We start from the raw sequence: 25,610 nt of genomic DNA on the forward strand, positions 1-25,610 counted from the left end.
TAACAACATTTATTTAAAAGGCTAAAATAATTTCTGGTGATATTATCTGTGCATTAAAATTTTGTTTAGTCACAGTCTTTCACTTTTCACATTCTGGAAAAGCAGTGGTCATGTATCCTAGCAAAAGATGTTACATATGTGCATTAGCGTAATCAGTAGCATATGCCTTTTTAAAAATATCAAATGCAAAGAAACAAAAATAAGTCCAAAATATCTGTATTACATCCAGAAATGCCAACTTTGCAACCAATATTTCTCATCCATAACTATGGCATCCTAAGGATACCTGCATACATGCAAATGCTTCTCTGGGATCAGTAATGCAGCAGGGATTGCTTTTTCCTTCCAGTAACAGATTGCTGGGAAATATCAAACATGGCCTTAAGAATTCCAATGTTTGTTACAATTTTTTCTGGATGTGATTGGAAAGAGGCCTAGAAATGCTAGCACAAACACATCACACTTGTTGAACGTGCACATGCAACTAATTACAATCTTCAATTATATGTGATATATCTAAAATGAGATGTCTCAACTGCAACTTGAAAACTGTTCCGTTTTGTGGCAAAACAATCCAGGACAAGCTGATCAGCAGAGCTTAGGTGGACTCATTAGCACAATTTCTGGGAAGGAAAGAAACAGAAGGACAGTTTAACATCTTCCAGTTGATGTTATGTTATGTAACATCTTCTGGGGTTGAAGTCCACGAGTCATAAAAAAGCCAAGGTTGCCTACGCCTGGCCTATTGGCTTGCTGCTGAGTGTGCCAAAAGACCTGGCTGACAAACGTTGCACAGGCAAGTTGTCTGCAGTGAAGGCAGATTCTTTGCACCCCTCCCTGCTGCCCAACTACACCATCTTAACTAGGTAAGTAAGAGAGGACAAGGAGTGGGAAGTGGGTTCTGCGGAGTCCATGTGCATTCCTTCCTGGTGCTCACCCGTGTCAGCCACTGTCACCTTGCCCTGTGTGCCTAAGTGGCTGCCCTGCATCACCTGGTCTGCACCGTCTCCGCCGCCTGCCCCATGCAGTCCCACCATATAGAGCGGGCCCCACTGCTCCTACAGCACCAGCCGTGCTGGCTCCTGCCCTGGGGGGCAGCCCGCCAACACCCCTCACACCTGTGACCACAGCAGCGCTGCCCCCCGCCTCCTGCACCTGCCAAGATGAGAGTTCTGGCACCTTTTTTTTTTTTAGAAAAAAAGCCCTGAGGCTTCCCATTCAAATCAATTAGAAAATATTGCATATTATAAATTCTACCTCACCTAAGATGCTTGAGGAACTTTGTAATGCAAAGGTGAGGAGAAATTTCTCTTTTATAGTAGTTTTATTAAATGTTGCAACTTATGACAATAACAATTGCTCATGACAAAGAACTGCCAGGATGATATCAACTCCACTCCTTGTCCAGAGAAGAATTAAAGAGCAGGGTTACACGTTGGGTCTTCATTTTGTCACAGTTGTCAGCTCTGCCAGTTTTCCATTTGTTCCACAGAAGTCTCACTTCTGAATGCGGTTTCCCTTGCAACATTTTATTTTTATTCAAAAAATTAAAATACAGACTCAAAAAAATTATAATATTAATTTACAAAAACAGAATGAAAAAATAAATATAACATTAAAATGTGCATTAAAAACACACACATGCATTAACCTCCCTAGTTGAATCCTAATAAATATATTGCAACAATATTACTTCCCCTCCCCTTGCAAAGCATTCCCATTTTTTTAAACTTCTAACTCTATTTGCAATTTATTGACCTGTCATTTATCCACTATATTAATAATAGGATAGTTAACAGGTAGACCAACAGTAAAATTCAAGTTTCAAAACCCTCTGTTAACAATTTACCACAGCTTTTTATCTATCCAAAATCATCACAATTAACTCTGATCCATCCCAGATCAAATATCTTCATTTGCTTCTTAATAACATCTCTTATCAATTATTGTCTGGTTGAATATAGTAAAACTATTCTCCAAAATCAATTTATCTTCTCAAAAATATCCAACTGAAATTGTTTTCCAGTTGGATGTTATGTCAATTTCTAAGAAACTGAAAAATATGAAATTTTAATTTGATGATTATTTGGAATTATAGAAATAATGTACTCTATTGTTAATTTCAGAGTAAGTGTTTGATGCATTTTTTATCTATATATGTACCATAGAAAATTGGAAATAATTATTTTCCTTCTTTACTTTTTGCACTTTTAACTTGCTTTCAACAATCAATTATAAGATACCACTTTGGGCAATACCTAAACACGCAATAGAAAATATAAATGTGGGATTTAAACATGATGAGATTACATATAAGGAAATCTTAAATTTAGAAAGGAATGTATGGCAATTAAAGCCATATAATATTTTAAAAGAAGAAAAGATTGTACAAACTTGGTTTCAGTATGGGCAATTACAGGCAAGATGGAAAGAGGACCAGAAAGCTGGCTTTTCGATGACTGATGAAAATTTGGTAAAACAAATTAGAGATCAAGGTCAAGCACATATTAAAAGGATATATAATGCATTGATAGAAATTGACTCAGAAACGGAACTTGTTAAAGATTGCATGATAAAGTGGGCCCAGAATTTTCAAGAAGTAATAACAATGGACACTTGGGAAAAGATTTGGGTTAGAAATGTAAAATTTACCCAGACCCAAAATTTAAGAGAGAATTTCTATAAAATGTTTTATAGGTGGCACTTAGACCCTAAAAAATTAGCAAGTATGTATCCGAACTGCCAGCCTAAATGTTGGAGGTGTGGCTGTGAGGATGCAACATATTTTCATATATGGTGGACTTGTAAAAAAGTTACAAGTTTTTTGGATTAAAATTTGGTGGAACATGCAAAAGATATTTAAGAAAAAGATAAGGTTTTCTCCACAGTTGTTTTCATTGGGTATTGTTACAGATTTTACTGTTATAGAAATTAAATTGATGTTGAATTTAATTATAGCGGCGAGATTTTTAGTTGCACAATATTGGAAGAAGGAGGAATTGCTGACTATAGAAGAATGGACTCTGAAAGTTTCTAACTTGGCGGAAATGGCAAAGATTTCTGCATATTTGAAAGAACAATCGCAACAGAGATATATTGTGGAATGGAGAAGGTGGATTGAATATATTCAGAATAAATATGGGACTAAAAAGTTTCATTTAGCATTTGAATAGTTAGTGGATTTTTATGATGTATTATTAGTTAGTTATTATTTTATTAATATTATGATTATGGAGAGTTAAAGTGGGGAAAAATAATTTAATGTTTTATTTTTGTTGTTAGCATATTCTAGCTTATGTTTGCATTGTTATACCCTGTATTTAGCTCTGGGAAGTCCGGGAGGGGGGAGGGGAGGGGAGGGGAGGGTGGGAGAGAGGGGAGGGGGAGGAGTGAGTTTTTTTTTCTTGTATGTGAAAATGTATTTTAAAACTTTTAAATAAATAAAAAAAACAATCAACACTTTAGAAAGCTAAAGATGAAATAAAATTCTAGATGAATGAAACTATTCCAAGATATGTTTTTGGTTGGTTTTCTGACTTAATCTAGATTTGAATTTTCAGTTGAAAAGTGCAGTTTGGTGAACTTGAATCCCAGTTCTGTTAGTAAGATGAAGACAATTAGATCATGCGATGGGATGACTGATATTAGAATATTCTCAGATGTAGCAGCTCTTAATGGCTAATTATATCTATAAGAACTCAGGTTGATTTTTTTTTTTACTTTGTCTAGTTTGATTGCATATTTTAAATTATTTAATTGCCTCTTGAGGGAAACAAAATGATTAATAAGATTGCTGAATATAAAATCAATCTTTCTCCCCTGAAGATAGATCTAAGCAATAATCTGATTGCATCTATTGTAGAACCAATGTTTACCAATCTAAAAAACAATAAAGAAAACTAGTAAGTATAGCATAGTGAGTATATTTGCCATTTGACTAAAAAAGCAATTCCTATATGAGATTAACTGGCATTTATTTAAATCTACATTAAATGTTTGTACTATAATTTTTACACTGAGAAAAGAGTACTCTGAAATGATATGTAACTTACTGTTCTTCTATCACAGAATATACAAATGAAGACAAAAAGGAGAAATTTATTTTAGTCATTTGGGTCTAAAAGTTAGATTATTATAAATCAGGAAAAAAATATCTATGGTTGGTTATTGTATCCTAAATAACAAATGCAGTATACATTAGACATGCAAATACTTTTCAAACATACTGATGATTAATGATGGAGATAACTACAGTAAGCAGAAATTTAGAAACCTATCTTTAATATTGAAATAAAATTGATGGAGTGAACTAATCACTAGTAAGTAAATTAGCATACTAAAAGTCATTTTTAGGTTCATTTGTACATTTTTGGATTACAAATGTATAAATACATATATTGTTGAAAAGATGCTGATGTTGAGAAGTTCAGATTTTGTCTTATTTCATTTCATATTTAGAAATTATTAATTATTATTAATGTTCCCTATTAATTTGGAATGTTTAAAGGTGGTAGTGGTTTAGTTAAACATATAGATTAAAATCTGTGACTGACCAGCTTACATTAAAAACAGAAAACAATGAAAAATAAACTAACAGTAATTCAGTATATGAAAAATATTAGTGGCAACCAAGATTCACAAAACTATAATATAGTATCATAAGAGTTGGAAGAGGTTATTTAGGATATTGAATTCAATAGAGTATCTTAGAGAACCCAAATTAGAGTATCTTTGACAGATATGGTTCCCATATCAAACTGTTCTTACATTTGAAACCTTTGCAAATTTTTAAGATAAGGAAATGTTAACTGGAGAATTTTGATTAGAATATGAAGAGGTCCTACTTAGCTTTTATTTCTCTTGGCATGAATATGCTTTCCTCTTCGTGTGCTGTAATTTTAAGGACCACCTGGTCAATACCAATGTGAATTATAATGTTTTCTATTGTAAAATTCTAATCTACCATTAACATACTTAAATGTACTATTATATAGATATTTTTGAACTATTTGTTTGTCAACTAATATTTATTTGCTTAAGGCAGTGTTTCTTAACCTGAGCAACTTTAAACTGGACGGACTTGAATTCCCAGAATACCCTCGTTAAAGTCAATGCATCTTAAAACTGTCAAGGTTGAAAAATGCCAATTAAAAGTCTGTTCCTTCAATTTTTCAAAGTAAAAAAAAACATAGCAATTAATTCCATTGTTTCTGTATTAGGTTTGCATCCAGGCTTTCCTTAAGGTGCTCTCTTTATATGGGACTCCCGTCTTCAGTTTTCCATTATTATAACAATTCTTTAAGAGTGATAAGAAACACTTACTGGTCCAAACGTCCAGGGAACCTCCAGTTAAAATGAACTTGAAAATGTTTGCCAAGTCTAGGCAAACATTTTAACATATACAACAAGGAAAAGAAATCAAAGGAAGAAGAAAACTGTGGTTTATAGTCAATGACAATTTGAAATATATAAATAGTGCTGTAATTGGACACAAAATGTATTACATTCCTTTTCTGAACTGTGTTTTCATTATTTGCATGTTTTCTCTCTATTTTTCCATTCTAGTCTCAGACTGTATCAGATTATATGTGTTCACTGTTTTTAACTAACTACTTCCTCCACCTCTGTTTGTAAATTAAATTGAGTTAAATTAAATTAAGTCATAAGTTAATCATGGATAATCAAACCGCAGTAACTTACTTTTTGCTTCTGGAATTCTCAAAAAAATGGGATTTGCAAATTTTACATTTCTTTTTATTCTTTGTGTTATATTTGTCAACTATAACAGCAAATCTTCTCATCATCTCTGCAGTAGCTGTAGATAATCGACTTCATAGCCCCATGTACTGGTTTCTAATGTATTTGGCTGTTCAGGATGTGGGCTCAGTTTCTGTTATTGTCCCAAAATCCATAGTGAATTCCCTCATGGACACCAGACACATCTCTTACTTAGGATGTGTGGTTCAAGTCTTTCTCTTTGTCTCATTTGCGGCTTCTGATCTCTCCCTCCTGACAGTCATGGCATATGATCGGTATGTTGCCATTTGTCATCCACTGCACTATGAGACTGTGATGAATTGGAAAGCTTGCACTGAAATAATGATTCTGGTTTCGGTTGCCAGTCTTCTCTATGGAACATTGCATACTAGTGGCACTTTTTCAATCCTTTTTTGTTCTAATGTTGTCAACCAATTTTTCTGTGAAATTCCACAACTGCTAAAACTATCCTGTTCTGGTTTCAATTTAGTTGAGATTGGAGTTATTATGGTCAGTGTCATTGTAGGAATAGGCTGTTTTACTTTTATTATCATATCTTACGCTATGATCTTCAAGGCAGTGCTAAAAATCCCTTCTCAACAAGGGAGGCAAAAAGCTTTATCAACCTGTACTCCTCATCTTACAGTAGTGTTTATGTTTTTATTAACTGGATTTTTTGCCTATTTGAGGCCCCCCTCTAGCACCCCAACTTACTTAGATTTTGGGTTGACTGTTCTGTATTCCCTTCTTCCACCTCTGTTCAATCCAATCATCTATAGCATGAGAAATAAGAATATCAAACTTGTCCTTTCTAAACTCTTGAGATTCTAAAAAATTCTTTTAGTGCTGTTTATATTGTATTCAACAGAAAATTATATTTTCCTGTCATTTTCTTCACCTTTTCGAATAAAGCAATACATTAGAAAGGAAGACATACTTCTATGGAGACAGATTCAACCTCTTCATGCAGAAGAATTGTAGAATTCCAGTAATTGCTCAGTAAATATCCTTCACCCCTAATTACTATCAATGCAGTTTATAGATGCAGAATGTAGATATCTGGCAGCCCCTGACATACCACAAGCTGACAATCCTGATTTAATGAAGTTAGGATCAGGGTGCAATGTTATTATGGAAAACACCTGCGACAGAAGGAAAGTTTAAATAATATGGTCTATGATTCCCTATGCTTTCCTGAGTGAATTGACTTCTTCTCTAACACTTGCACATAATATGGCTAGTTAAAGCTTTAGTTTTTTCCAGAAATAGACAGGACTCTATATTATTCTCTCCTTAAATGGTCATTTGCTCATACATTTTGATATTTTTCACCTTTGAGTCAGCCTTAACTCCTGGTGATTACTTAGACAAGTTCCTGTGTTTTTCTTGGCAAACTATTTCCAAAGTGCTTGGCCATTGCCTCCTTCCCAGGACAGAGGGAGAGAAGTAGAGAGGGAGAGAGGGAGGGAGGGGGAGAGAGAAAATGGCTGGCATAAAGTCACCCAGCTGTCTTCATTCATAGGGTGGATTAGCACTCACAGGTTCTCATTAGAAGTTCTTTTGAAAGATTAGATATCTGGCAATGTGGGTAGGATGGATACTATCTGGCACTATCTCATGTAATTTGATAATCACAAGAAATTACAAAGGCAAGAAGTATAATTAGGATGATGCATAATTCAATAAAATATGATATAAGCTTTCAGAAATCTCACAACTTCATACAAATATGCTCCCTGGTCTAACACATGAAGAAACAAGTACAAGCAGATGTACATCAGGATGAAATGTGCTTGAGAATTATTGAATTTCATCCAAGCTACTGATAAGGTATATCAAACACAATATCTAGATTTGGGGTTATCTATACCATCTTCTATTCAGTATAAATGTACTTCATAAAGATGCCATATGCTTAATGGAATCACCTAGGCAACATCAGTATATTCCTTTGATGTGAGTGAGGAGCTTTAAGCTAAAGGGAAATGAAATTTTCTTGTACATTTATACTCCTCTGTTGAATATCACTGTCTTTTTTCCTGCCTTCTCTGTGGATATTTCTTGTCTCCATTATGCTTGATCCCCTTTGCTTAATAAACTCAACTTTTACCCAATGTATGGGTGTTGCTTTCTAATCCATCAATCTCCTATTCACATTTTTGTGTGGCAAAAAGGAATGAGTCAAAACCCATTTAAATTGGTTCTCAGCTTCTCTAGTAAATGTAAGTAAATTTGTTCTGAAAATGTATATTAAGAAAAAAAATACAATTAAAGATTTGTAGAGTTGAAATTGATATATGGAAGTGTTCCAAATCAACGACCTGCATAGAGGAGGAAGCATCATACCATTCCAATCAACTATTGCATTTATCTTCTTCTATTTAAAAACAGCTGTATCTTTTTCTAGGTTTGCACATCTCTCCTCTGCAATCTTCACCTGCACCTAAAGAATGTCACAACTGTTTTAAGAAATTTCAGAGAATGTTGGGTTCATTCTCTTCATTCTTCATTCTCTGAAGCAATTTTTGTAATCAAATGCAAACAACTACACTGGCTGAGAACAATTAGAGATACACAATTTAGATTTTGTATTTTGCCTATAGTTAATCAGTAAGAGGGAAAAGTAGAAGCAATGGAAAAAAATTGGAAACTTTTGGTTAGTTGAGGATGAGAGAAGATCTTGAGATCCCCTTCAGGTAAACAAGCTAAATAGCCTCAACCTGCAGATGAATTCCCTTATATTATTCTTATTGGATTTCAGGATTTCTGAAACATTAAGGAATTTAATTAATTAATTTAATGCACATTTCCTACAGTGGTGCTATTTAGTTTGGTAATTTAGTCTCAACTGAAATCTTAGGTGAAAAAACACAAGAGGCATATATTTGGGAAAGTGATAAACAAGAATGTGTAGATTTAGCACAAAAGTGAATAATCAGAAAGGACAAAAACCAAAAATAAAAGTCCTTGTTTTCTGTTTTATTTTTAATTAGTTCCTTTATAGTAAAAAGGTTACATAACCAAGCTAGCTCTTCCTACTCATTGTCCAGAATGTTCTGCTGTTTGCTTGCCAAACATGAAGTGTGAATTAACAAGCCATTCACTTTCTCTTTAATGAACTAATTGTTACCTGTTTCCACTCCAGCATGGCCATGCTTAACCATCACAGGCTTAAGAATAAAAATAGCTTGTGCTATCTAGATTTTTGTTTGGATTCTCTAGTGTGTGTGTGTGTGTGTGTGTGTGTGTGTGTGTGTGTGTGTATAATATATAATCATAATCATAATAGTAAAGTTGGAAGGGACCTTGGATATCATCTAGTTCAAGCCCCTGCTCAGGCAGAAAACCCTATACCATTTCAGACAAATGGCTGTCCAGTCTCCTCTTAAAAACTTCCTGTGTTGGAGCATTCGCAGCTTCTGGAGGCAGGTTGTTCCACTGGTTAATTGTTCTAACTGTCAGGAAGTTTCTCCTTAGTTCTAGGTTGCTTATCTCCTTGATTAGTTTCCATCTGTTGCTTCTTGTCCTGCCTTTGGGCACTTTGGAGAATAGCTTGACTCCCTCTTCTTTGGGTCAGCCCCTGAGATATTGGAGCACTGCTATCATGTCAACCCTAGTCCTTCATTAAACTAGACATACCCAATTCCAGCAGCCATTCCTTATATGTTTTAGCCTCCAGTCCCCTAATCATCTTTGTTGCTCTTCTCTGTACTCTTTCCAGAGTCTCAACATCTTTTTTACATCATGGTGACCAAAACTGGATGCAGTATTCCAAGTGTGGCCTTACCAAGGCCTTGTAAAGTGGTATTAATACTTCACTTGATCTTGATTCTATCCCTCTGTTAATGCAGCCTAGCACTGTGTTGGCTTTTTTGGTATCTGCAGCATACTGCTGGCTCATATTTAAGTGATTGTCCACTAGGACTCTGAGATCCCTCTCACAGTTACTATTATTGAGCAAGTTACCCCATATACTATAACTGTACATGTAGTTTTTCTTGCCTAAATGTAAAACCTTACTTTTTAAAAAAAATATGTATGTATGTATATATATATACTGTATGTATATATATATACTGTATATATATATATATACTGTATATATATATATATATATATATATATATATATATATATATATATATATATATATATATATATATATATATATATGGATCTTTGGTCATTCGGGTTTTTCCCCGCGTAGAACTAAAGGTGTAGGAGCAACGTTTCGACGGAATCCCATCGTGTTTGTGGTGGTGCTATGTTTTTATAGTGGGTGTCAGTTTGCTTATTGTGTGGTTTGGAGGGGTTTAAAGTGGCTGATGTTGCATCTGTAGTTAGGTTTCTGTTTTGTGGTTGTGCGTCGTTATCATTGTGGGTTTGGATTTGCTTTTTGAATGGTTGTGTGGTGGTGATGTCATCATGAGTTTGGGTCTGGTATCATTCTTGGTGGTTGGGACTCATCTCTTGCCTACCAGCCATTTGGAAACCCGCCTTGATTGACAGACGAGTCCATCAGCCGGTCAATCAGCTGCAACATCAGCCACTTTAAACCCCTCCAAACCACACAATAAGCAAACTGACACCCACTATAAAAACATAACACCACCACAAACATGAAGCCGAACAAAAGCAGCACAACTCACCAGCTCAGGTCTAAGGCTGGCAGCTGAGACCAGCCCATCCACTCAAAACACACCCCCACCCAATCAGAACACACCCACCATTCAAAACACACTTCCACCCAATCAGAACACACTTAATCCCCCACCCAATCAGAGCACACCTCCACCCACAGAACACACCCCCTCTGGCAGTTTAAAAAAGAGGAACAAACAGCCACTACCACATGCTTTTCCCAGAAGAAGGAAGCTGAAGCCACCAGCCTGAGGATGACGGATGGGATTCCGTCGAAACAATATCTATCCCATTAAAGCCCACTTTGTCCAACATTACTATGGAGATTGAATATGACTGAACTGAATAGGTTCTCTCCAATGCTATAAGTATTGGAACTAACAAACTTTTATTTACAACCATCCATGTGTATTCATGCCCACTTTCATACCTGATTCCCAAATACTGAAGCCAGCAGTAGTGATTTCAAATCAGTAGAGGACATTGGATTGTCATAGGTTCTGGCCCAACTAAGATGCTTGAGGAACTGGGAGATGACTGCCCCAATCAGCAAATAAATGAACACTGAAGAACACATAAGAATGGGCTTCCAGTTTGCATACACGGCACTGGCGGACCTTCGGGGAGAAGCTCCCCCCTGCCTTCCAGTCTTTCTTCCTTGGAGAGCCCTGAAAAGGGTTAAAAGTCACCCTGGAGGGGCAACCACCATGAGGAGGCTCTCTCTCTGCAAACACAGAGGAATGGCAGCCCTCTGTTTGATCTGGAGTTACTTCTCTAGCCCAAAAAAGAAAAGATTGTCTGCCCTTTGGAACGAACTGCCAATGGAACTTCAGACTGCCCCAGACCTTTGCTTGTTTCGCTGGGACCTAAAAACCTGGTTTTTTGAACTGTCTGGCCTGGACTGAGGGGTTTTAAATTAAATTAATTTTAAATTTAAATTTTAACTTTGTCTTAATCCTGTGGGCTAGTATTAATTTAATTCTATTTTATCTTTCCTTTTTTGTATTGTTTTAATTTGCCCTGTGAACCGCCCTGAGTCCTTCGGGAATAGGGCGGTATATAAAATCAATCAATCAATAAATAAATAATAATAACATGGCTGATCACTAAGCCGTTCCCTGCCGAAAGCGAAAATCACTATTAAGCACAACGAAGCAATCTGGAGGATTTGGGTGAAAGCGTACCTTTCTTACCCCCTAATTACTTTCCTGTGGGACTTTCCTGAAAATCTTTTTCCCCCTTCTTGAAGGATCGGTGACTGCTTACTTGGGGAATTACAATCTTAAAGCCTCAAAAGAAATCAAATGACTAAGCTATATAACTAAGCAACTCTATTTGTACCTCTGGAATTTTTGGGCCACTCAAAAGTTTTTATTGCTTATTTTTATGGGGACCTACTACCCTATTTACTGCTAAAAAATGAATTAATTGGATAAAAGACTTATATTAGTCTGCAAAAGGACTGTACATACTATTGAGGACATCTTGTGGCGAAACCTGGTATAGCAAGTAAAGCTTTTTTTTTTTTTACTCTGAGATCTGGCTCTAACAGATTTGTCCTTGACACCATCTTTAAAGATAAAAATTGGGAACACCTGGCACTGAAAACTACCTTTAGGAATAGTGGAGGTGGACATTTATTGACTTTTATTAAAAAAAGCCTCCACTAAAGGCCTACCTGTAAAATACTAAAGAAATGGAAGAATATATTCCACCATGACTATAAACTCATACTTGATACAATTCTGGCAATGACTGCAAAAATAAAAGCCAGACTTAATGACAAATCTGACAGCACAAACTCACCTAATGAGACTCTGACTTCAATTGACGAACTGACAACCCAAAAATGAACAGAGGATGAGGAAACTAACAATAAAATAAGGGATTTTAAAGTACAACAAGTACAATCTACTTAGAGCCTTGATGCCCAAACCTTGACTTCAACTATAAAACCTACAATCTAACAAACAACAGAAGCTGAAGAAAGCAATACTAAGATGGAGGATGCCAAAGGCCTCCAACTATAACACCAGACATGACCTAAGCCAGATGGATCTGAAAGGAGAAGAAGACCAGATTGAATTAATGACAACTGCACTATGCCAAACATGGAGATTGGATTTACTGGAACGAAAATTTAATGACTACAAAGGGGTCTCTATGAAAAATTGATAACTGCATGGTCTCCCTGGATTCAAACAACCTGCGTAGGAAGAAAGGAGAGACATTTGAGAAGCTAAAGGCAATGATATGGAAACCTGCCAGGCACAAGAAGAAAGCTAGAGTTAGATTTTTAAAAAATGAATTTTTCTTCTTTTTCTGTTGTAAGTGTTGGGACTTGCAATAATAAAGCTCAATTTTTTCTTTTAATGGGCCAAGGAGAACTGTTAAAAGATATAAACTGAGTGTATATTTAGGATCTAGATTTTTAAGGGAATGAAAATTAGCCACAAACAATAAAACATACTTTGTTAATTATAGATGAATTGTAGGAATGACAAATAGAATACGTATGTATTTCAGATATAATAATTACTATACAATGAAATAGATTAGCTATCAGAACATAACTTTGAAATATATTACAGAATTTGCAGTGATATAATAAAATATATTGTTTTAAAAATTGATGAACTATTATGATAAATAGAATATATTTGTTGTAATGACAGAGCTATTTTTTTTCTTAATAGGCTAAGGGGAATCTTTAAAAGATACATATTGATTTTATACTTAATTTTTAGACCTTTAAAGAAAAGGAAAGTTAGCTATTACAGAATGTGGAAGGATACAACAAAAGATTTTTTTCAATAATTGGTGAATTATTAAGATATTAAACAGAATAAACTTGTATAAAATAAGAATGCACTGAAATAATAATAATAATAATAATAATAATAATAATAATAATAATAATAATAATAATAATAATAATAATAATAATAATAATAATAATAATAAGTTGGAATGGACCTTGGAGGTCATCTAGTCCAACCCCCTGCTCAGGCAGGAAACCTTACACCATTTCAGGCAAATGGCTGTCCAATCTCTTCTTAAAAACTTCCAGTGTTAGAGCATTCACCACTTCTGGAGGCAGGTTGTTTCACTGGTTAATTGTTCTAACGGCCAGGAAGTTTCTCCTTAGTTCTAGGTTGCTTCTCTCCTTGACTAGTTTCCATCCGTTGCTTCTTGTCCTGCTTTCAGGTGCTTTGGAGAAGAGCTTGGCTCCCTCTTCTTTGTGGCAGCCCCTGAGATATTGGAACACTGCTATCATGTCACCCCTCACTCTTCTCTTCGTTAAACTACAAAAAGTATTACAGCATCCAGATAATATTCTCTATGAATAAAGAAAAAAGATTTTTTTTAAAAAAAGAAAAATAATAAAGAAAAAGGAACATTCCATATGGAACTCTCTTTCTCTGTAGTTCCCTCTTTCCCTCTATATAGTTCATGAATCCAACGCAGATGCTAAGGTGACAGCGTATGAAAGTAAGGATTGGGGTTTTTTTGTTGATTTTTCTTTTTTTAAAGTTTCAACAAAGAAAGCCTGAAGATGAAGAGATTTCCATTCAAGAGTTATCAGATGGAACATGCTCCTCAAAACCCTCGCTTTCTCGGACTAAAGCTCTTTCCAGGATAACACAGCCTTCCTTGTAGAGCTGGCTGTCTTCAGTGGCAAATTCATATATCCAGCCAGGTTTGAACAATGTATGTATTTTAGACAGGATAATTACTATATAATGAAATGGGGGAAATGTGGGCTACCCAAAAATTAAATTTTCTTTCATATATTACAGGCTAGTTCGGAATATCCTATTCTAATTAGGTAAAACTCAAAAACAGGACATGGATATGTATATGTGAAAATATATTGAAAATTGTTCTAATTGATTGGGTTACAATTAGAAAAGTATTAATTTTATTAATTTGACTATGTTATCATAACTAAGGGAATCGGAGAGGGAATTCTTGTTGATGTAACTTGAGTTACCTACAAATGATTTTGTTATTTACTATTGTTTACTTTTAACTACCCAAACACCGTATTGCTTCATAAATACCTGGATGTAAAACTAAAAAATCAATAAAACTTGCATTTTTTTTAAAAAAAGAATAAAGGCAAATGGTTTAAAGAAAACTTAAATGAAATTAAATGAAGAAATCCAATATTGCCATGTCCACAGTAATGAAATACCATAATATATTCAGTGTATATAATAATATATTCATTAATTACCTTTCTATCCTGCTTTTCCTCCAAAGTGATGCTCAAGGAATATAATAATTTATCTGCCATTTATTTTATTTTTAAAAAGTTTTTTATTTTATTTTTCCCAACTCTTCCCCATGCATATCAACAAATATACCATAATATTTTATCAAGTATTAACATACATTCTTTTTACAATCTTATCTATCAGATACTCTTAATAACGTAAATACACATAAATTTACGTACACATAAATTTTGGTGTTGCTCGTCCATTTCCCCTTTCACTGTATCCACATTCCTTCTCTCTCTTCCCTCTTCTCTACCTTCTTTCTCCCTTTCTCCTCTTTCTTCCCTACTTCCCTCTTCTTCCTCTCCTCTCCTCTTCCCTTTACTGCTCCTCTCCCAATTCTCCCCAATTCTCCTCCTCTTCTCCTCCAACCTTCCTACTTCCTTCCCCCCTCCTCTACTCTTTTCCCTCGTTCCTCTTCTTTCTTCCCTCTCATTCCTCTTCAGAAAAAATTCAGGGGTAATGTCTGAGCAACTCCTCTCCCTAGATTTCCAATATCTATATTAGGTATAATAACATTAATTTTCTATTACATTAATACTTCTATAAATCTGACCCTCTCAGTATATACTTCTATAAATATTTATACTACCTTAATTGCAATATCTTTTTAATCTTTGTAAACATTTGTGTTATATATATTGTACTTTCTTTTGGACTATCTGCAGAAATAAAAGCCTACGAGCACCCTTCTACAATGACTCTTCTCCTATTTGAGGGGGTATTCATGGGCAAACAATAGTTGAGTCAACATTTGTTCCAATGTGGAATGTCATAGGACTTATCTCTCTTCCCTATTACCTGACAGCTATCTGAAACTACTCAAATAAGTCATCCATGGGTTTGGAATGAGATATTGACAGTCTCTTTATGATCACCAGTAGCACATTAGAATCCCAGGCCATATGGACATGCAGTGGACATGCTTCTGAATGGATGAAAAAAACTTTAACTATATGAATGTGAGCATCTCCTCACATCGACCTTTATGTATATTCTAGGAGACTTTCAGCCCTAAATTTTATAAGGCTACACACCTGGAGAAAGTATTTTACATTATTATGGAAAACTTTGTCACCCAATTGCATCCTGCTTCCCCATCTCACATTTTTTTTCTTTTTTTCTTTTTTGCTGGTTTGCAAAGTGAAAGAAATATTTAGATTTAGATTTAATTTCCAGTGCTATTGATGGACATAGCTACTTTTTGTTTGTTTCTGATTATTTGATTTAGTTTTGAGTGCATTTTTGTTTTATGATGGATTTTATATGGAACAGTATAGATTACTTGCTTTCTTTTTGACTATTGCTGTAAACTATTCATAGTAGTAGTTTGGCAGTGGATATAGTAAACCAACCAATCATCCCACAAATCAATAAAACAGATTTTAGAAATGAAGGTTAACAGATGAAAAGCAGCAGAATTTCTTTAAGACTAAAGACTATTGAATTATGCATATTTCAAAAAATTGCTCACAATTTTTATAAGAAGAACATTCGAATTTTGTGGCTTATGGGAGTTTCTCTCTCTCCCTCTCCCTCCCTCCCTCCCTCCCTCCCTCTCTCACTCTCTCTAATGCAGGCAACATTGAATACATATAAGTCCAATTTATTTCCATAGGATAATTTAGTTACTTTTAAGATAACTCTCATGGAAAGCTATCTAGGTATGTGTTTTATTCACTTCCAGGAACAAGAATTGTTGAGATCTTAGTAGATGTTTGATTCACTAACTCAAATAACTAGAGATCCCCAAAAACAGATACTGGAAATTTTGCCACATTAGATCCCAAAGACCAAAACCAATCCAGAGCTGTAGGCATCAACAAATCATTTTTTAATTTTATTTTATCTTACTTCTTTTATAAAATATTAAAGTTTCTATGGGAGGGAATTGGCAAACATGTGGACATGAATAACAATAACAAGTGAACCTGCTACCAATTAATATAGTAGTTACTCATATACAGAAATATTTTAATATCGACATTTTATGAATGTTATTATTTTGAATTTATACTCCAATGTTCTGTCTGTTTAAGTAGCTTAGCAGCATTAAAAGAAAACAAGCTCAATTAACATAGTTCAAGACATTCATTTAAATAATTAAGAATTAAAAGCATGGCAAATATTTCTTTTAACCGTCATCCTAAATATTGAAAGAGCCAAATTCACTCTCTTGCAAAGCACATTGTCCTCAGTGTCTGTAGAAAATAATTAGGATCTTCCCATAGAAATTTCTAATCTTACCTTGAATAATTTCAACAAAGTAAGTTGGATCTACTTGTTTCTCAAAGTATAGATAATGGGATTCATTAATGGTGGTAGGACAGTGTACAAAAGGACTGTCAACAAATCTGTGAAGGCAGAGGACATGGCTCTTGGTCTGGCATAAGAGAATGTAGCAGTAATAGCAAACAAAGAAAAGATTGTCAAGTGTGGAATGCAGGTGGAAATGGCCTTTTGCTTATTTTTAATTGATTTCATTTTGAGCACAGCAGAGAGGATTAACCCATAAGAGATGAAGATAGATGAAATGCAGAAGGACCCTACAATAACTGTCATAGCACATATCAACTTCTTATTGATTGCTGTGTCAGTACAAGATAGGCTCAGTAGCTGAGGGATATCACAAAAATATTGTTTTATAATATTGGACTGGCAGAAATATAATTTAAAGGTCTGTGTAGTTTGTATTAGTGCACAGATTATGCTGGTGATCCAAGAAGCTGCTACCATTTGAAAACAGACATTCCAGTTCATTATCAGCTGATACTGAAGAGGATAAGATATGGCTACATAGCGATCATAAGCCATAGCAGTGAGCAAAGTCACCTCAGCTGTTACAAGCATCACCACCAAAGCAACTTGGGTAAAACCCCCCCAAAATGAAATCTCTTTATAATTTCTCAAGCTGTGGTCCAGGGATTTGGGAACTGTCGTTGAAATGTAGCAAACATCTACTAAAGATAAAATGGCTAGAAAGAAATACATGGGGTTGTGAAGCTTAGGATTCTGAACAACAGTTGTGATGATGAGAAAATTTCCAGTTAGCTCTATTAAGTAAATGGCAAGAAAAACTACGAAATATAAATATTGTAGTTCTCGAATATCAGAAATCCCCAGAAGAATAAATTTAGTTATCTTTGTTTGATTTAACATTTCTTATTCTGTGGAGAAAAAGTACAAATATTGTCAAGAAATCCAAGCAAGAAAAATAAAATATTTTATTGTATTTTACTCTAAATATGGATCAAGAGATGTAACTAATTAACTTCCCAGAAATATGTAGAAGTAGGAAGAAAACAAACTGATTTTAATTTACTTACCACTTCTTAGTTTTTGCTGTTAACAATTAGAAAATCAAAAGGTCTGCACTTTTAAATATCTCACTTGGATTTCCAGAAAAAAATCTTGACAATTCTATATACGTAGCATAGAAATCCAGAAAGAAAAACTAAGATATCTGATGATGTCTTACAGTAATTAATTGGTTAAAGTAGTTCTTACAACTGGGGAAGATCACCAAAGTTTCTATCCCTGCCTTGAATATGTTGATATGTTCCCTGGAGGCATCCAGCATGTAGGTTGAGAATGAGCTGCCTGTCCTCCTGGGGAAAACAACAACAACAACAAGAACAACAACAACAACAATTAAATGGAGGCAACTCTGAACAGCAAAAAAAGAAACAGAGAATCTATACAAAATGGATATCCATACAACTTTATCAAAAAGTGTTTGACCACTCACCCCAAGATAGTACAACCAACACAAACCATAAAAAGGATAAAACTGTCATACATTAAATAGATCTCAGACACTACCAACTATTACAACCACATGGAATCAGTGTAGCACAACAAACCAACTAAAGCTCTCAAAAACATCCTAAGAAAACCAAAGACCCAGCAGTCCCAGGAGAAAAAACAGGAGTCATCTACAATATATAGTCTGCAATATCTTCTACATAGAACAAACAGGCAGAAGAGTAGCAGAAGGCATCCATGAACACCAACTAGCAATCAGAAGACATGATGAAAACTCTTTAATTTCACAACATATGGACAGACTTAACCATAGTTTCAACTGGAAAACTTTGACTGTGATAAACAAATCCTGGAAGCCTGGTACTCAGAAAAATTGACCATCAGTAGACACATAGACACAAACAACATCTATATATTTTGCAAAAGAGAAAATCAACTAGACAAAAAAGGAACAAAAAGATCCAAACACCTATGAACATAGATTAACACCAAGATTAATATCAGACTAACAATCAAGATACCCCAATCAAGGAACTTCCAACCATAGAAACCCCCAAACCACTCCCACCAACACTGACAAAGCTAGCAACTAAAATATAAATTGAGAGCAAACCCAACTTCTTACTAGCACTGATACTGTTACCTATTTTGTGTAATAAAACATCTGAAAGATCTGCAAGAAAACAGTCAAACTCAGAGAGCACCAAAGACCCCTTATTTCAACTGAGCTACGCATATTCTCCTTTATTATTACAAACTCATTCCCTTTAATTGTATCATTCAAAGGTATTTTTTTCACATGCACATACAGCCACAATTAGGACTGACCTCACATGGCTTTAATGTATTTAGAACAACAAAGTAGAGTGCAAGTCATTGACTTGACAAAAATGAAAGCCTGGTGAAAATGTGTGATTGAGATAGAATAAAGGTAAGAGGTTGTGTCCCTGTTTGGGAAAGCCCCATGTAAGCACTCATATTAACCTAGGAAGCATTAGGCTAGTGATTGTAGTTTAAGGCACATTTGTTACAAGGTGGCTACTGTATATAAAGAGAGAGAGAACAAAAAAGGAGGAAAGAGGGATAGGATAATGGAAGATCAGACATTTGTTTGTAACTTTATGAGGTGAAGAGTCATAAATTTGTTTATATTTTTTGTTATAAAGATCAGAAGACACCTTTTTTCTACTTTCCCCTTTTTCTTTCTCTTTTTTCTTTCCTTGCAGCTTTTATTTCTGACCTCTCTGTCTGAGCTTCATTTATGTTTGCTTTACTATTGTAATAAAAATATTCAATACAAATATTTTTTTAAAAAATGTTAAGGAACACCATGTTGGTTTTTTTTGTTAATTTATATATAGAGCTGTTTGATATATTTCACACCAATTTCTCTCCATCCAGGAACCTCTCAAATAAATATCTAATTATTATTATCAATAAATACGGCATTTGGATTATACCATGGATTTTAAGTATATATTCCTATCTGGCTGTTGGTGATATACACTGTTTGAAACATGTCAGACATGACCAGTTATTGAAGTTCTAGTCCTTTCTAAGCAATGTCTGTTAAAAAGAAACAGAGTTTTCATCACCCAATCTGGCTTGACATTTCAAAGTCAAACATTATCATTTTATACATTCTTTTTTTTCCCATAGGGTGGTCATCCTGTATTTAATCACATATACCTTTCAAAGGAAGCCAGACATATTGTTTCCCAAAGCTCTAAAAAGCACAGGACATCTATAGGTATATTCTTGCACTTCATTTTTTTTTGTTGGGAATATATTTCAGACTTCCAATGCTACTGAATACTCTTGGGAACTGATTAAATGGGCCCTGTGGTATTTTCAGACAGATGCATAAAGTACAATTTCAAAGGCGCATAATGATTCTGATCTTACCAAAGTTATATTCAGAAAGCATAAATATATTACAGGATTATTGAAAACACCATTCAGATAATCTAAAATGTGGAATTTAAAGGTAATTTCTCTCTTCTTCTCTATATTTTACATAATAATTCTCTTTGAACAATCTCACACATATTTATTTTGGAAGCATAATCCATGATACACCACATTGAAAATATTTCTATATTAACTTTGTACCCAAATTATTCATAAAACCTGATGTTAATGCCTACTGAATTAAAGTGGGGGGGGGGCTTGATCCCATGGAAGAAGTTATTTAGTTGATGAAACAATTGAAAATATTCCAAAGGGTAAAGTAATATATTTGCCAGATTGAGCTTGATTCCTGGTGACTTTATGGAATACCCATGTCCATACCCTTAATGGCTAAACCTGGTTTCTGTTTCCTAAGTAGAAGAAAAGGAAAATCCACACTGTATTTCAGAACTTTACATTTACATTCCAACATCCATTAAATTTTATTGTTCATATCTGATCTGTTGAAATTATTTTTACTCTTTGCACAGAATACAGTAATTATTCTCAAGAAAAATGCCTAATGTAAGTGACTTCTCTACTTTTCTTCTCCTGGGTTTTTCTGATCAATTTGAGCAAAATATGTTATATTTCACTCTCTTTTTAGTGATTTATATAGCAGCTTTGATAGCAAATGCTCTCATCATTTTAGCAGTGTCTTTTCACCAACAACTTCATACACCCATGTACTTTTTTTTAGTGAATTTATCAGTTGTTGACCTTGGTTCTATTTCTGTCACTATTCCAAAAGCCATGATAAATGCATTCTTGAACAAAAGTGAGATCTCATACTATGGGTGCATCACACAGGTATTTTCTTTATTTTTCTTCCTGATCTCAGATTTATTCCTCCTCACTGGCATGGCATACGATAGATATGTTGCTATTTGTGATCCACTGCACTATGAAACCATAATGGATAGGAAAGCCTGCCTTCAGATGGCAGCCATTGCCTGGATAACTGGTCTTCTTTACTCAGCCTTGCACACTTGTAGCACTTTTGCAGTCACCTTTTGTTCCAATGTTCTGAATCAGTTTTTCTGTGAAATCCCACAACTTCTGAAGGTATCATGTGATAATTCATACCTCATTGAAGTTGGAGTTATTTTATTCAGTGCATGCATTGTCTTTGGTTGCTTCGGTTTCATAATTGTTTCATATGTTCAGATTTTCAAATCTGTGCTTAGAATTCCTACTTCACAAGGACAGAACAAAGCTTTCTCAACTTGCATTCCCCATCTCATTGTTGTCTCCTTGTTTATCAGCACTGGAAGTGTTGCCTATTTAAAGCCTACTTCAGACTCTCCTTCAGATATAGATACAGTAATCACTGTTTTATATTCTGTGGTTCCTCCTTTAATGAATCCAATTATCTATACTATGAGGAACAGAGAAATTAAAGTTGCCTTGTGGAAAATGTTTAAGTGTGACACTACATCAAGGAATCTATCATTACTTTTCATTTCCAAATGGTTTTTCAACATTAGGATATTTACTTTTAGAAAGAAAAAACAAATTCATTAACAAATGGCACAATGAAAATAAATATCATGTTTATTTGTGCTGTATAAAACTTTAATTTGGTAATTCAATTCTATACATTCACTCCACCGGAAAATTCATAAGATGTACTAGTACTTTGTGTTACTAGATCAAAACTATGTCATTTCACTTTGGCATTTTAGCTGTTTTAATTGCAGGGACAGAACTTCTAGTCAAGGTACATCAACTTTCCCTGCATGCTTTGTAAGATGGAAAATGTAGCCACCATTAATTTTCTTTGAAAAGCAAGACAGATCTCATTGATTAGAATGCTTGAATAGAAATACAGAGACAGTTTATATTGTCTTTGCACAGATATTATATCCTTATCTCCATGTAGGTCTATATCTACATTTCTGTATACAGTATCTCTAGCTATCTGATAAATATACTTACATCTGTTTTTTAAAAAACATCTTCATAGTGCATTAGAAAATAGAATTATTGATTTATACGATTGGAAATGAGCTTGGAGGCCTTCCATTTCAACTTCCTACATAAAACAGGAATCCTCAGACCATCCCAAAGAATTGTTCCAAGCTCAAGAGCCTCAACCTGCAACTGAACTCCTTTATGGGTATTGGGTATGAGTATTGGGTATGGGAATTGAGTATGTCTAGTTTAATGAAATGAAGGACTAGGTATGACACAAAATTAGTGTTCCAATATCTGGTGCCACAAAGAAGAGGAGATCAACCTGTTCTCCAAAGTATTTGAAAGCAGGAAAAGAAACAATGGATGGAAGCTTATCAAGTAAAGAAGCAACATAGAACTTAGGAGAAATTTTCTGACAGTTGGAATAATTGATCACTGGAATGACTTGCCTCCAGAAGTTGTGGGTTTTTAAGAAGACATTGGACAATCATTTGTCTGAAATGTTATACTGTAGAAGTCCTGGCTTGAGCAGGGGGTTGGACTAGTAGTTCCAAAATTCCTCCCAACTTTGTATTCTGTTATTCTCTTATGTATTCTGTTATTCTCTTATATTCAATGTCATTGAATTTCTGGAGCCTTTAAGGAAATTAGTCTAACACTTACTTCCTGGAGTATAATGTAGAACAATAATAGATGTATTTCTTCAAGTTTGTTAATGAAGTTTTAATGGAAACAGACATATATTTGTAAAAATCATAAACCAGAATGTAAATATTCAGCAGAAATGTACAGCACAATAAGGAAAGATACAAACCAAAATAAAAGTTACTATCTTTATGTTCTGTTTTAATTATTTCTGAAATGGTGCAGAAATGTAATGGATTCATAGCTGAATATATACAATACTGAAATAGATATAGACTGACGTATAACTCCATATGCAGAGGGACGCGGTGGCTCTGTGGCTTAGGACACTGAGCTTGTCAATCAGATGGTCGGCAGTTTGGCGGGTCGAATCTCGAGTGCCCCGTAACAGAGTGAGCGCCTGTTACTCGTCACAGTTTCTGCCAACCTAGCAGTTCAAAAGCACGTAAAAATGCAAGTAGAAAAATGGGGACCACCACGGTGGGAAGGTAAAAGCATTCTGTGCGCCTTTGGCTTCTAGTCATGCTGGACACATGACCACGGAGACTTCCTCGGACAAGCGCTGGTTCTTCAGCTTTGAAATGGAGATGAGCACCGGCCCCTAGAGTTGGAAACAACTAACACACATGTGTGGGGGAACCTTTACCTTTATCTTTACCTATAACTCCATATGCATAATTTTATAGAGCCCTGCTATATATTTGTAGTTATACAGATAGATCTGAGTGGTTATTTTGTGTCATCAAGTTTTTTTAGCTCCTAGCGACCACATAGATTTTCTTAGTGACAACGTGTCCCTACCTTGGTCTTTCAGGTCTTCAAATGGTGTACTTAATCAACACTATAAACTGAATCTATCCATCTTGCTAGCAGTCTTCTTTCTTTCCAAAAGTATGTCCAGCTGGGATAATTTGAATTTGATTATTTGTGCCTTACGTATGACTATTGGGTTGATTTGTTTGATGATCCATTGATTATTTTTCTTGGTTATCCATAGTATATTTAATATATGAGAGGAAGAAAGTGTAAGCAAGAAAAAGGGTACAAAGGGGTTTAAGAGAAGAATGCAATATCTAAGAATGGAGTATGGAAATATTCAACAATGGTGAACTATATAAAGATCTAAAACAACAAACACAAAAACCCCACATGCCATCATTAAATCATAGGAAATAGAACTAAGCAAAAATTGTCTAACAATTTTTTTTCTAAACATTTTCTAACAAAATTGTAAAAAATCTTGTGGAAGATTATTTTGAATCTCTTCAGGAGAAGAGAACATCCTCCAACTGTTACTTAGTTAAGAAATTCTTTCTTTATATAATTTCATCTTCACTCTTCTCATTTGAAAGAGTTTTTGAAGCAAATTCTCTTCATCAGGCTAAGTGAGAATATGTAAAAACCAGTGATGTAGTGTTGGGAAGCAGGTGGCGAATTTGCTTTATCTGGAATAAAAACCAAATTTTCTCTTATTAAAACTCATGCACTACTTAAAAAGTTCTAAGAACTTTTTTAAAAATATATATTTCTCTTAGAAATGCTATGGGTAAACATTCAAATCCCTTTGAAATTGCTCTGATTGCATGAATAAATTAAAGTTAGTAAATGGACTTCTATAGATGTTATGTTTGCTATGACTTTTTATATAATGAACCATATTTATATAAGAATTGAATTGGAAATCTTACATATACACATAGGATGTGTTGCAATAGACAGAGTTTGCCTTTCTCTTGGGTGTCCGAGTTCTATTTCAGGGAGTGGAAATGGATGGAATTGATAAGCAATCACCAGACTTGCTATAAGAAGCCTTAGATTGGAATGATCAATATGAAGGATATGAGGCAAGAAACTCAGCTTATGAGGTGAAAGTAAATTCATTAACTGACTGGACAGGTTGGAGCAGTTTTCTTGGCAAGATTTTTCAGAAATGATTTCCTGTGGTCTCCTTGGAGGACTGAGAATGACTGGCCCAAGGATACCCAGATGGTTTTCTTCTTAAGGTGGGACTAGAACTCATAATCTCCCAATTTCTAGCCTGATGCTTTAATCACTACTGCCAATTGGTTCTCTAAATTCTTTAAATAAACATCCTCAAATTAGGGCTAGTAGGTCAGGAGTAGAAAAATTATTTGAACACTAAATAGCAGCAAAACAAAACAAAATTCTTGACTGTTACAGCCCTTTGGATGTGATGACAAGTTTATAATGGTTATTTCCTGGATGATCTTCCTGAGGAATCTTTGCTTTTGCATATGTCCACTTTCAGTGCTTGCCCACCATATCAGTACCAGAAAAGTTAGCTATGACTGAGTTAAGAGCATTAAGATGTGAAAGCATAGGGGAAAAAATCTGCAAGTAATTCTGATGAATCCATACAATACATGAGACTTAACAAGGCCAGTGAAGGAACTAGGTAAAAATCCTTCCCATCTCTCTCAGCCAGTATCATCTGATCCTGAGTATTTAAAGAAACAAAATTAACATTAAAAATATAGGAGAATGTTGTCTTTCCTCATCCTTAGCCAGTTTTATGTAGATATTCCTGAGCTAGATTACAGAAAGGCTGAAAGCAATACATTTGACAACGTAATCAGTGAAGCAGGAGCCAAGTGACAAATCCTCATAGTTTTACCCATGGTCTGCAAAGGA

General features: G+C 34.7%; 1 protein-coding gene across 1 annotated transcript; it reads left to right on the forward strand.

The window, feature by feature from the left end:
• Nucleotides 1–5,673: 5,673 nt before the first annotated feature.
• On the forward strand, nucleotides 5,674–25,574 carry LOC308678732 (olfactory receptor 14A16-like; the record flags this gene model as incomplete). Its single annotated transcript, XM_081345965.1, has 3 exons — nucleotides 5,674–6,032; nucleotides 21,272–21,820; nucleotides 25,484–25,574. The coding sequence occupies 3 exons, from the start codon at nucleotides 5,674–5,676 to the stop codon at nucleotides 25,572–25,574; spliced, it is 999 nt and encodes a 332-aa protein (XP_081202091.1).
• Between the last annotated feature and the right edge of the window lie 36 nt (nucleotides 25,575–25,610).

Source organism: Vipera berus (genome assembly GCF_964194415.1).
Source record: "Vipera berus genome assembly, chromosome: Z".
NCBI lineage: Eukaryota > Metazoa > Chordata > Lepidosauria > Squamata > Viperidae > Vipera > Vipera berus.